Source organism: Fukomys damarensis, unplaced genomic scaffold, assembly GCF_012274545.1.
Source record: "Fukomys damarensis isolate Sample0158 unplaced genomic scaffold, DMR_v1.0_HiC HiC_scaffold_23, whole genome shotgun sequence".
In the NCBI taxonomy this organism is placed as follows: domain Eukaryota; kingdom Metazoa; phylum Chordata; class Mammalia; order Rodentia; family Bathyergidae; genus Fukomys; species Fukomys damarensis.
In genome coordinates this window covers 47,591,952-47,606,059 of record NW_022900935.1, presented here as the reverse complement: position 1 = coordinate 47,606,059, position 14,108 = coordinate 47,591,952, and the positions used below count along the sequence as shown (strand labels likewise).

Here is a 14,108-nt window from a genome sequence, read left to right as displayed (position 1 = left end):
GTGGCTGCCTCAGCTGCAAACCCTTGTCAGCCAGAATGTGGAGGTCAAGGCCATCTCCCCTGATGAAGAGATACTCAAGTTGTCTAAATTTGCCAATTTTTTTTCTGAAATATGAAACCTGTAATTTCCTGGTCTGTGTTCTGTTACTCGGCCGTCCAATTCCTGAACTCCTACCTAGGAACACCTAGGTACACATATATCCATATAAACTGCAGCAACCCTATCAGGTTGATGTTAGTGGTTCATATCCATTCAATTAGCCACTCAAAAGTGGCTTACAGTGAATGAATTCCAGGGACAACATCCGCCACTAAACTTACATCCCCAGAGCTGGTTCCAAGAATGGAAACTGTACAACACCCCAGCCAAATTGTAATATTATCCTGACTGAAGCCGTTGGAAGGTAGATCTACACACTAGCCAACCCTTCTCCCTTCTCCCTTCCCCCTTGGAGGCGACCCTCAGAGGTGGACTCTTCTGCCTTGGACGGTTTTGTTATTTACTGCAGCTTTTGTTCACTAATTTATCACCTTTATATATTTATGCTCCCCAATTATTCAACAGTATTTAATAATTGCCCACTACATATGCACTGGTAGGATGTTTGCTTCAGTTTGCAAAAATAATGTACACATCTTTGGGGCTCTGGTTTCTTAGGGACTCTTCAGAAAGATGAACAAATAATATATACTGAAGTCTTTGGACACAAAACACGACTAGCAATGCACACATCTGAGAACAGGTGCCTAATAGAAAATTTCTAGGGTTGGTTCAAAAGAGAAAGAAGTGCCAATTATAAAGTTTTGGGACTCTTCTCTAAATCAGGCAGCCAGGAGAACATATGGACAGTACTTTGATTTTGAAAGAACACAGGGAATTTCACCCCAGAATGTGACACACTTCCATGCTGATTATTTTAAAGGTCCATGGAGACCAGCAGCACTCGAAGACACTTTACTCTGATGGTCCTGTATCTGCCTAAAGATCCACCAAATAGGAAAGGATTGCCTTTGGTCCTTGTCCTGCATTTTCCAAAACTAAGAGTGCAGGGAGGAAGACTGAGGAAATCCCACAGCTAGATAGACTTTGTCACAGACTACCGTTCATCTACCAGATCCATTCGTCTTTCCGGAGAGTCGCATACAAACTGTTGCTTGTCTTCTTGACCTATTCATTCCCCCTAAAGATCATTTAATTCCTCAAAATAACCTACATCCCTTCATCTCCCTCCGCCCTGTGAAGAAGGTAGAAACATTTAAACTTCGCTGGCTTATGGCCTGATCCCTCTCCTGTGGTTCCCCTGTGCATGTTAAATAAATCTGTGTCTCTTTTCTCCTGATAATCTATTGTTAGTTCATTCCAACAAACTTTCTGAAGGCCAAAGTTCCCTTCACCCCTACAATTGCATTAATTACCTTACCAAATATTTGTTGAACATCTCCCATGTTTGGCCTGGAAGAGACTTTTGCGAAAATAACAGTTGACAGCCCAGTGGGGAGGCTGTATCCATTTTTTAAAAATGCAAATCACAGTCTAGAACAGCGGCAAGATCCGGGAGTGATGGGGTAATTTGGCTCTTGGGAAATCTTCAGAAAGGCACATTCTGCTGAAAGTGGAGCTGCTTATATCTTACCTGCCTGTTGCCAGCCACAATTCTCAGCAGCTGAGGATGTGGAGGTCACTCCTCCTGACTCAGTTCTGACCCTCACTGGTGAAAAGGGGAACAAGGGGTTTATAGGTCCATCCAGATCAACAAGACCTGCCCAGGCATCTCAGAGTCTCACCTTTGGACTCCTGCTCAGTCTCCTTTGCCAGTGCTCAGCCCACTCTCCCACTTTTTGTAGCTTTCCATGCCTGTTTTGGTTTCTTCCTCTCCTCACAGACATTAGTAACCACAAGTCTAGTCCTTGCATCACCCAGCCAGCCTCAGGAAACCAGACTCCTTCAGGTCTCTGAAGGTCCTGGTCTCTGGGAACTCAGTTTGTCCTGCTCACAGAGGTGGGACCCACCTACCAACAAGGACGTAAAAGTAGCTTTTTGTTTTTGTTTGTTTGTTTGTAGAAACACATGTGTCTGCTGGACTGAGAGCTCACAGCTAAGCTCAGGTTTTAAGAGGGCACAGTACCTAAAACACTGTAAGTATCCAATAAGTGTTAAGTGGTATTAATACTATTATTATTGAATCCAAGAATGATGGAGGCTTATAATAAAGTAATATAACAAAGCAAGCTTTAAAAGCTGGGTTTTTTTTCAGAGCAGGAATAACAGGGACAGACTCATTGTTCCAACAGATGGCATGATGCTAACAAAAGACTGAAGACATTTAAAGTCTCTTTTCTCCCAACATTTTTCCATTTTACTTATGAAAGAGAATAATCAGCAATCTGGAAAGTGTAACAAACATGATTATAGGGGAGTTGGGGCCCATAGCATCGATGCAGCTCTTGAGGAGAGCCCTTCTGCTCCTCCTGAGCTCAATTCTTCTGATTCCAACCAACTATAACCAAGAACCGTACAGTGTGACTGCAGAGCCCCCACTGGTAAATAACTGAAATCAGGAAGCCGAGAGGGGTGGGAGAAATAGGAACGGGCAAATGTTGGCCATGTTTAGTGGGGGCAGGGGGAACCCTGAAAACCACAAATTGCGGTGTTTGATGTTGCTGTGCAGTAAAACAGGCTTTGAGCCCGTCTTATAAAAGATGGCAGATGCTACTAGTAGCCCACTAGGAGCGATCAGTCAAATAACTTCATCTCCACTGTTGATAGGTAGATGGGTACATGGAGACACTGGTATGCAAGTCGTATATATGCTTTAGCAAAGCACCCAACAATGGGCAAGAGAAAGAAGTAAGGGCTAAATTTCAAGTATGATTAGCCAAATTGTAGACTGGTTCAGCATCACATTATACAGAAGTGTTCACCATAAGCACATGACAGCTGCTAGGTAAATATTTGTTGATGAATCAAGATGGAGGGAGGTCTCTGGTGGCACGCCCCCGTCTCATTCAATGTTCCTTCTCACTGATTCAAATGATGACTTATGAGTCCTTGTATCAATGTGCAGAAAGCAAAACTTGGAGGGAAAAGTAACACATTCAATAAGAAAATCCAAGATTTGAAATAAAGCCAAAAGTTTAGGATGGTGGGCCAAAGTCTAAATGAAATAAAAAGAGACAACTGCAAAAGATTCATTAGATCCCTAAAAGCAAGCGACATGCCTGATCCTGTAGCAGTGGTATAGGAGATCTATTGTGTTGTAAGGGTGAAAGTTCTGTTTCCTATATAATATTAGTAGAAACACAACATGCAGTGTCAGTGGGTTAAGAGCAGCATCAGAAGAGACAATGTTGGCTGTAGGCTATTTATATTCACAGGACCCTCTACAGAGCAGAAAATCAAATCAGACTTCAATGAAATAAAACCATAGACCTGGTTAAGATGGAACTAAGTGTTGATGCTCACCTCGGCCCCCACATTTTAACAACAATGCTGACAGACAAAGGAAATAAAGAATGGGAGTCTAGAAATCTTGTCCTATGAAAACCTCTGGGATTTATTTGTCTTGGATAAGAGTGACTTGGGAGAGTACAAGGGCTGTCAAAGATGTTACATGGCCAAGCTTATTTCTCGTTTTACAAGAAAGATAAAACCAAGTGACAGAGTTCAACATTCTTCAGATGCTGAGCTACTAGTATACTTTGCTTGGTGAGGCACTGAACTCCCTGACCCTCAGCCTTCCAGCACAGGTCAGAAGGGTGTTCTACTCAGAGACGCTCTCTCCCTCCCTCTTAAAATACCCGCATTACTGCTGAGACCTACTGAGCCGGTGCCCTCATCACTGTTGGTTTCATGATTATAAATTTCACACAGCCTTCTTAAGGTCTACCTTCCACAGCATGTAATTTACCCACTGCGAGTGAACAATTTGATGGTGCATAGTAAATTTACAGTTGTGCAACAATTAACTCAATCCCTGCCCTAGCCTAGAACACTTGTAAGATGGTTTTTGCCTTTGCTTCCTTCCCTCTGCCTCTGTCATCTGGGGTTAGGGAGTGAGTGGGGAGAGCAGGCATTATATCTGTCTTTAGTAGATTACTAGGCAGCAGAGTGCAAAGGAAGTGGACTTTGGAACTCAGGCCCATATTTGAGTCATGCTCATGTGGTCTCCAGCAAGTCACATTACCTTTCATTAACCTGAGTTTCCCCCTTTGTAATGTAGATGCAACAACACAGGAGCCTTGAGGAGGTGGAAGATAGGGGAACACACACCACTGACGCCTATGACAACATGCTCGATAAATGGCAGCCAGGATTGCTGCTGCTATTGCTGTCCCCTTTATCATCACTGGCGAATGTCTTTTGCTATAGGTTCCTGGTTCACCTTTTCTAGGCACATCCCTGGCTGTACCGCAGTTTTCTGAGTCACTCCTGGTGTCCAGGCCTTAGCACAGGCAAGAAGATTCCCTGGAAACCTCTAGACCATTCCAGCCAGGGCAGCATATGGGGCAGCTGAGGCGAGGCAGCAGCACCATCTAGTGGCACTGAGTAGCAGTACGCAAGCACTGACCAACTAGGTATAGGAAAGTAGTCATCTAGGCCAATCATCCATCATATGTTCGTGCGCGCGCATGTGGGACGCTCCACATCACAGTAAAAGAGAAGGATGAGAATGGAAAATAGAGAAGCCAAACGTGGTAGCACATGTCTGTAGTCCCAGCACTCAGGAGGCTAAGGCAGGAGGACTGCCATGAGTATGAGACCAGCCTAAGCTACACAGTGAGTTCAAGGCCAGCATGAAATACACAGCAAGGCTCTATGTCAACCTTTGCCCCCAAAATGAAAACTACAAGAGAAAAAAAGTTCTCAGTGTAGTGTCGCTCAAGCGACTTCTGGGTAGTGAAAAAATAAAAGCTTAAAAGCATCCTCAATCCCAGCCACTTATGCTAAGGCAGGAAGATCTCAAGTTTAAGTCCTGGAAACTTATCAAGACCCATCCCTAAATAAACAAATAAATAAATAGAGCTGAGGATGTAGCTCAGTGGTAGACCACTTGCCTAATATATGCGCCCTGGGTTTAATTTTTTTTAAAAAGCCTGACCACCAAATCCATAAAGTAAATCAGTGGTTAAAGGTTGTCTATTGCTAGGTCTACGAGGTTATGGAGGAAATGGGAAAAATGGAGAGTGACTGCTAAAGGGGACAGGGTGTCTTTACAAAATGTTCTCAAATGATGATGTTTGCACACAGCTGTGCTTTAAAACAGGTGAGCTTTATGGCACGTGAATTATGTCACAATAAAGTTAACACCAAAAAGTGTTTTAAAATATTAAAAGTGTCAAAAGAATAAGAGACTCTCCACAGTATATCATCAGATTTCCTCTGTGCTGCTGGACAACTAGTACCAGGTACAAGGCCGTGATGAAGTGAAGGCAGTGATGGCGAACTTTTTAGAGCCTTCAATGACAGAAACAGCCTGCTGTAGCACTCGTGCTGTAGGTTTGCCACCACTGCTTTAAGGTGTCAGAGAAAACCCTCTTTGAAACTTAGCCCTGCAGGGGAGGGGAGGGGAAGGGAATAAAATAGAATCAAGATGTATTATATACATATTTCAACTTGCAACAATGAAAGTGATAATAAGGTACTGCAACTGTGTGCTAATAATTTTTTTTAATATTCCTTCTGTCCTGAGTAATACCATATGTAAATATCCCCAGCCATGCTAACATTATTTATGCAGCATTATTTATGACAGCTCAAATTATATGCACTATAAAATACAGAACTGAATCTCAGAGCCCCAACTGTTCAAATTATCCCACATTTTGGGTATTCACAAAGAGCTCAAAGAGCTGTACCTGAGGCAAGCCCAGGAACTTCCATTTCCAGGAAAGGAAGTCAAGGGTCAGAGGTTGAATAGTCCGGTTAGTGAATGGACAGGGCTTCAGGGACCCGATTCCAGCTTTGGAGCTCTCCCACTCCTTTGATAAGGGTAACCACAAACTGTTTACACCTGCTGTCACTGCAATTAGCAACAGTACCCCTTCCCCTCTCAAGGTAATATAAAGTCCACAGCCACCTAACTAGGAGCAGTCTTTACCTGGGCTCTGTCTGTCCACTACTCTGCAGTTCAGGACTGACACTGTAAATGGGTCTGCAGCACCTCAGTCCTTTTAAAGCACCAGCTCACCTGCTCCCCAGGACCCTCACCTGTGCAGAGACAATGACGCCAGAACACAAATGTGACCTTTCCTCACTTCCTCCACCCAACCCTTCCTCCACAGAAAGCAAGCCAACTACGGGATAGTGGACATTACTGGATTCAGGGCTTCCTTTGGTGGTGATGGAAACTGTCTAAAATTAGTGCTAAGGGCTGTACACTCTTTAAATATACTGAAACCCACAGAATTGAACAAAGTGAGAGGAAAAAAGAAAGAAAACAGGATATGCCCCAGCAGTGTTTTTATGCAAGCATCCCAGCTGGTCTTACAGCACTGAGCATGGTCAGAGAGCACAGAGCTTTCCACATATCAGGCGAATACAAAGAGCAGGAAAAGAGATGAAATAATCCTCCGGCCCTCCCTCATCACTTCTATTAACAGTGCTGCTCAGTTTGTGGCCAGCACTGCTGTTCACATTTGGACACCAAGATATCCCAGAAAAAGACAGCACAGCATTCCAAGGCATGTGTCATTTAATCCTCACTGCTCTATGAGGTAGGGTTAGTATTCCCATTTAACAGTTAAGCAAGCTGAGTTTCAGAGGTATGAAGACTTAGTAGGAGTGACCTGAGGCCAGCAAGCAGAAAGCAACACATCCAGGATATAAGCATGGCTTTCAGAAACCCAGATCTTTGTTTAAAACCACTAAACTGATGTGCCCCTCTCTTACATTTACCCCAACTCACCAGCTCCAAAGTTACAGTGTGAAAGCTACAGTGAAAGTGTATGGAGTGTGCCCATGAGAAATACAGCTAAGGCCTAAAGGTCAGGCCAGCACCTCCAGGTATCCCCTGCACACACATCCTTGGGAGGGGAGGTTCCAAGAGAAAGCATGAGATGAAGAGATAGGTATTTTAAAGTAATTCAAGTACATGGCTGTCCTTCCAAAGTAAGTCTTTTATTGTCCAACCGGTCACCAAGTGGTTAATGAGGCCTAGCACCATAGCTGGTACAATGTACTGAGCACAATCACAGAATTGTTAAGATACAGTCCCTGCAAATTTGAGGCATACAATCTAAATATTTCTCAAAGATTGCTCCATGGTAACAAACCCAATCTGGATTTAGTTGCCACTGTTGCAACAAGCATTCTTTAGGGTTAATATTTTAAAGGAAAACATTACACCCCACATTTATCATTGCATGAAATTTTTTCCTAGTATAACTTGTTATCAATAAACAGTATTTACTTTTATTAAAAATGTAGGGCCTGTGATTTAGCTCAGTGGTGCCACCACCTGCTTCGTGAGCACAAGGTCCCGAGTTCAATCCCCAGTGCCAAAAAAAATATATATATATATTTTTTTACCTTATATCCACCCACCCCTTTAATTTGAATCAAGATTTGTTTAAAAGGAATTTTGAAAGGATAAATAATGGGAATGCTTAGTTACCAATGTGGCTGATAGTTGTCTGTACAAAAGAGCTCAAACTGAGGGAACCCAGCTCATTATTAATATTCAGAAGTTAACATAAAGCACATTTCCAAAGTTTCTAAGACATTATTGCCATCAAGAAAAGGGAGTCAGTGCCATGGAGAGTAGTCTAGACAAGATATGTTTTTCAAGCCGGGCGTGGTAGCGCACACCTGTAATCCCAGCTCTTGGGAGGCTGAGGCAGGAGGATCGCTGTTAGTTCGAGACCAGCCTGGGCTACATAGTGAGTTTCAGGTCAGTCTCGACTACATAGTGAGACCCTGTCTCAAAAAAAAAAAAAAAAGATATGTTTTACACAGGAAAACTTAGCACCAACCGGGGGACAATATTAGGGGTTGCCAGGAGCTTCATCCCCCAAATTAACTTAACTCTCTCATAAAATCTCAAAATTTACAGGTGTGTAGTTCTGGGAACAGAAAACAAAAGCTTAAGGTCAACTAAGACAGCTGTACATGTTGACAGAAACGTCATCCAAGTATGAGCCTCCTGCTTCACACGAAGAAGATGCAGTACAGACCAGGGAAGAGGGGGCAGCAGCCTCGGGGGGCCTGAAACCTGAGACGATGACACCAGGACACAAATGTGACCTTTTATGGCTTCCTCCACCCCATCCTCACTCCACTATGGACCATGGGGCTCCAGGAAAGAGCCTTGTCCCAACCTGGGTGATTCCCTCAAATAGTCTCCTTTTGGCAAAAAAAGAGAGAGAGAGGGGCTGGAAGATTTTCTAGTGTTACCGTCCTGAAACTGTAGGAAAAAGATCACTGATTTCTTTAAGTAAAGCATGTTCAACCAGGGAGTCTGGGCTAAAATAGAACTTAAAGGAACATTCCAATCTGAACCTCTTCACACTTGCAGTAAGCAAGTACCTTTTTTTTCTTGAGGACCTTCTGTTGTAAAGCACTGAAAAATGAGCTGTTAGCCTTGCAGTAATGGGAAAGGATAATTCATTCCTTCCTTTTTACAAAAGATACCAAAGTCTAACAGGACTCCTGGTGTGCAGCAATACAGACCCAGGACTACAACAACTGATCCTGTCCACATTCCAATTCTCCTTCCTACCCTGAAGACTACTCTGGCTAACACAGACCAGAGAGCCCCTCTTCTGAGTTCCTCCATCAACTGCAAAAATGATCATCAAAGCTACTGAAATGAAAAGTAGTGTTTACAATGCAATACTTGTAGCATGTATAAGGCACAGTGTGAGAAAGCTGCCCCTATTCCCAGCCACACAGCCACGAGGGCTCCTCATTCGCACACATGCACACAGAAGAGGCCAGCTGATTTTGTCACAATGCAAAGGAAACGAACTGCTTCTGGTCACTTCTGGTTTTTCAGCTGGTTGGAGAGCCAGTCTAGGCCTTCGTAAAGCCCATCTCCACTGGTAGCACAAGTAGCCTGAATATACCAGTTTCTCTGACGAAGGGAATGTAAGCCGAGCTTGTCCGTTATTTCTGCTGCATTCATGGCATTGGGAAGATCCTTGAAAAAGAACGTGCAAAAGTCAGTTTATCATGCTATGTCTACACTATAAGATATGTTCTTCCTCCTAAAGGATTCCCTAACGCAGTCTTCTCTACCTCAGTTGTTCTGGCCAGAAACCTTAAAATCATCCTTAATTTTTTCTCGCAAACCCAATGCCAATCTATCGGGAATCCCAACAGTCCTACCATGAAAATATATATAGACTACCTCTCACCACTCCCATTGCTACCACCCTGATCCAACCCCACCAGTATCTGACCTGGATTACTGAAATAACCTCTTGACTTGTTTCCACACTTCTATTCTTGCCCCCAAACCTCTTCTCAACCCAGTAGTCGGTGAAAGTCAGATCATTACATCTACCAAAACTCCAGCACAGCTCCTCTTTGAGGTAAGAGCTAGAGTTGCTACAATGGCCTGTAAGGCCTTTAAAGCCTAAGCCCAAGGTTGCCTCCTCATTGGCTTGCTCCACCTTCTAAGTGTAGTACTCACCCTACATAACCATATCACAAAAATTATTTATTTAGTATAAATTATTTGTTTAGTATTTGTTTAGTAAAGCTTATAAGCTTTACAAGAGCAAGAAATCTTTATCTTGTTCTCTGATGTATGCCAAGTGCCTAGAATAGTGATGGCAAACCTGTGGCACACATTCTTTTTCTTTTAAGACAAAATATGTTAATGTATCAGTTGTTTTTCTACACTAAAACCTCAGTATTCAAGTTTAATTGTAGTGTTGGCACTTTGTGATAAATAAGTGGGTTTGGGGCTGCATTCTGGGCACTCGTCTCTAAAATGTTCGCCATCACTGGCCTAGAACCATGTCTGGCATACAGAAAGAGCAAACTAAATTTAATACATTAGCACTGAAGAGCAAGGAAGATATAGATGTTCCAACATGGGAGGATATCAAAGATATGCTAAGTAAAAAAGCAGGCTGCAAAACAGAATGGATACTGCAATCTCTGAAATTTAAATAAAAATCACATGATCACTTACACATAGGTATAGAAAGTTCTACGTCTATAAAGAAATAGAAGAAATTTAATAATATTTTACCCTGAACAGTAGGACTGGAATATCTCATTTGATATTCTGAATTGCTTTTCAAATTATACCCTGAACATGTTCTATTTTTATAATTAACAAATTCATTATTTTCTTTTTCTTTTTTTTTTTTTTTTTTTTTTTTTTTTTTTTTTTTTTGGGGGGGGTACTGGGGATCAAACTCAGGACCTTGCACTTGTAAGACAGGCGGTGGCACCACTGAGCTAAATCCCCAAGCCCATTATTTTCATTCTTAAAGTCTATTATAGTGAAACTACACTGACATCCAACCTGAACAGCAGGTTAACGGTTATGTGGATCATGATTCAGGCACCATGGAAAATTGTCTTTACAGAGTGGGATGACAAGAGGAAATGCAGCTAATACATTTTAAGTGACCCTACAGGCTGCAATATTGTCAAAACAATCTAACCTCAATTACATAATGCATTCATGGAGAGAAGGTGTAAGGAAACATATTGTCCATAACAATGGTCACCTCCCACCTCTGCTGACAACTGTTCCATGTGACTCTAATTTCTTTCTCCTGTTCAGTTCAGTTTAGATCCTGGAAAGTTCCATGCCAGCCCTCCTCCTAGTCTTATTTTCCTGCTTTATATTTATCTAAAAGGGCTCTTGCCTCTACAACCTCAGGTCCTATAGATCCAATCTCACTTCCTCCCTTGCTTCTTCTCATTTTGTTCCTAGAACCACATGGGTCCCTTTCCTCCTGGTTCATATGTCATCTTATCAGGGTCACAGCTACTCTGCCCTCTTACTCTACACTCTGCTTTATGTTTCTCTACAACACTTACCACCTGAAACATTACATTTACTGACTGTCTCTACTCCCAACTACAATGTGAACTCCAAGAACACTGAGAATTTTGACTGACTTATTACTACATACTCAATACCTAAAATAAAGCCTCAAAGTTAGTACATGCTCAAATGCTAGTTATTTGTTGAATGAATGAATGAATGAATATAACACATTCTAAAAAGGAAATGGTGGGAGAGGTTATAGTTAGGACAAGAGAGAAGGAGGCAGACATCTAGTTTACATATCTACACATGTGAGACAACTGGTAGTAAGTTTCAGTTTCAGTGCTCAAAAAGCCAAAACAACATACCTGTTTATTTACAAACACCAATAAAACTGCATCTCGGAGCTCATCTTCTGCTAACATTCTAGTTAGTTCTTCCCGGGCTTCGTTAACCCGCTCTCTGTCATTACTGTCAACTACAAAAATCAGACCTGGAAAGAAATCATAAGCATGTTAGTATTGTGAAGCTGCCAAAAACAGTGGTTTATATATCTGTACTGTTTCACCCTGCTTATGTGTGTGGATTCACTGAAAGAAAATTATATGAGAGGACACATAATCTCCAGAGTTAGAAAGCTGGCTATACACTCAACTCATTTATCTTTTTCAGAAATATCATAGCAGATGGTGGAGTGGTGAGCAGCAGAGAAAGAGCTTCTCTGAGATTTGGTGTCCTGACACTGGAATATAGCAGCAGGAGGAGAGGAGGGAAGTGGGTCCCTAGGACCCAGAAAAGATCTGAGGTGAGAATTCAAGTCCACAGGGAGAGTGAAGAAAGAGACAGTAATGAAGAGGAGGGAGGCAGCAAGCAGCAGCATCTCCCAGAACCCGGATACTTGGCAAGGGAATGGAGGGGCCAAATCTGTAGATGCACGGTGACTAGTGGTGATTCCACAGGCCTCCACAGAGAAGTACATCAGTAGGCTCAATCAACTGCAACAGCTGGTGAGTTATCCAGGTTCAGATGTCACCCAGGAGAGGGTGACTGGCAGGTAGCCATCTTGGAGAGGGGTCAACTGAGCTCAGAACTCAGAACAATTACTAACCAACCCCATCTAGTGGCTACCAGTGCCTCAGTCGGGGTGCTCAGTAAGTCAGCAGGAGTTCAGGGAGCAGAGTTCAAGCCAGCAGGAGGCACATAAACCATTGTAGGCTCAAGGAATCTAGTTCCAGCCTCATAGCCAGAAACCACAGAAACTAAAGGGGCAGGCTGGCTGCATTATCAACAACCCATTGTGAAGCTGTGGCTGTCTTGCTGGGATTAATCAATTTGGATCTGGATTCTATTTCTGCATTGCCTACCAGTGACAGCAGATACAAATCTTGAATTAGATGTTTCCATTTTTTATTTATTTTTTTCTTTTTCTTTTCTTTTTTCCCTCCTTTCTGGTTCTTACTTTGTTTTTTTGTAGAATGAAAAAAGTTTCTAATTGTTTTTGCTGTTGTTCTATTTTGTTTTTGTTTTGTTTTTCCTTTTCTCCTTCCCACCTGTCTTCTTCACCAGTTTCCTAAACTTTGGCCTTCAGTCTTGTTCTGGTATCTTCCTCTTCTTCTATTTCTGCCCCCTCAACCCATTTTATTTATTTTATTTATTTCTGGTACCAGGGATAGAACTCAGGTCCTTGCACTTGCGAAGCAGGTGCCAGAACCACTGAGCTAAATCCCCGGCCCTATCCCCAACCCATTTTAAATCTTCTCCCCTAAAGGTAAAATTGCCATATTAAGGGCCTATTTATTGAATACAATCTTCAGGTTTTATATTTTGTTATATAACCACAAATCTAGTTCAGATAAAGGTTGCAAACTAATAGTTACCACAGTTTATCATTTTCTAGGTTGTATTTGACACTATTGTTATTGTTGATTGCACTACTTTAGCCAAGATGACAAGACACATTGCCTAAGGGTCTTAAAAAATAAATAAACAAACTGTCAGCCAGTGCCAAAAAACTGGCAGCTGGACCAAGCAGGCAGAAACTTCTCATCCCCAATAAACTGAAGAGGTAGGATCTTGCAACAGACTCAAACCCCAAAAGCCAGCTATACCTGGAAGACACTTCTGAGAACTAGTCTTTTTTCCAAGGGTTCTGAATACTGGCAATAAAGCTACTCACCATAAGCAATTTACAAGGAACATGAGAAGACACTTAAACAAGATGTAAATCCCCTCCCCAACTTTCAGCTCACCAAAGGCAAATCCCTGGGGCAATGAGGTGGAAAAAGCCACCTACCTGGAATCCCTGAAGTGGTAACAGCAGAAGTAACAAAGCAGATGAATGAGGCTGTAGAAAACAATCAAAGCAGAAATGATTTCCCAGAGATGGTGACCAGAATGAAAGACATAATTAGTGACTCTAGAGCAGATACAGATTAAAAAATAAATAAATAAAGGAGCTCAGGAACATGATGGAAACCATGAATACCCAGCAGTAAAGGAATGGAAACCATGAACATCTAGAATAGAAAAGAAAAGTAATCCATGAAACAGATTCAAACATATATCTAGGAAATTAAAAACTCCACTAAAGGTATACACAGCTGAATGAATCAAAGTGAGGACAGAGTATCAGAAACAGAAGACAGGATTGTGGTAAGCAATCATGAAAAGAGAGATTTCTTCAAAATAGCAAGGGACCACAAGAAATCAATCCACCAGATGCTAGATGATGCAAAGAAGAACATAATACTGATTAGAATCAATGAAAAAGCAGGAGCTAGTGCAAATGACATAAAAAAACCTGTTTACAGAAGTAATGGCAGAAAATTTCCCAAAGAGGGAAAAAGAATTTGAGGGCCAAGGATTTAGCTCAGTGGTGCTACCACCTGTCTTGCAAGCACAAGGTCCTGAATTAAATCCCTGGTACCAAAAAAAGAAAAAAAAAGACGATTTGACACACAGATAAGTAAGGCATATAGGACTCCAGTTAGCCATGATAAAAAAAAATAATAATAATAGTAAAGATTCCAGAAATTTAACACAAAGACAGAATATTAAAAGCTGTTAGAGTCTGTGATTTAGCACACTGGTGCTGCACCTGCTTTGCTAACACAAAGTCCTGAGTTTGATCCCTGGTACAAAAAAAAAAAAAAAAAAA

At 41.9% G+C, this 14,108-nt stretch overlaps 2 protein-coding genes across 8 annotated transcripts in view; one reads left to right on the top strand and one right to left on the bottom strand.

Annotated features, from left to right (window-relative positions):
• Positions 1-14,108, top strand: part of Nsf (N-ethylmaleimide sensitive factor, vesicle fusing ATPase) — a 323,620-nt gene that overhangs the window by 125,231 nt on the left and 184,281 nt on the right. The gene's annotated exons all lie outside the window — the stretch shown is intronic.
• LOC104871529 (ADP-ribosylation factor 2) overlaps positions 1-14,108 on the bottom strand; it is a 113,669-nt gene that overhangs the window by 76,044 nt on the left and 23,517 nt on the right. For 5 of the 7 annotated variants that reach the window (XR_782891.3, XR_782890.3, XR_782892.2 and 2 more), the window contains exons 4-5: positions 11,320-11,444; positions 9,063-9,136 (exon numbers count right to left, since the gene is read on the bottom strand). Coding sequence is in view for 4 of the 7 variants with exons in the window: in XM_010637451.3 (XP_010635753.1) it covers positions 9,063-9,136; positions 11,320-11,444 (199 nt within the window). In the remaining 3 variants the exon portion in view is untranslated. Of the gene's footprint in view, positions 1-7,880; positions 9,137-11,319; positions 11,445-14,108 lie in introns of those variants that run through there. The other 2 variants (XM_010637450.2, XM_010637453.2) reach the window with 1 other exon arrangement.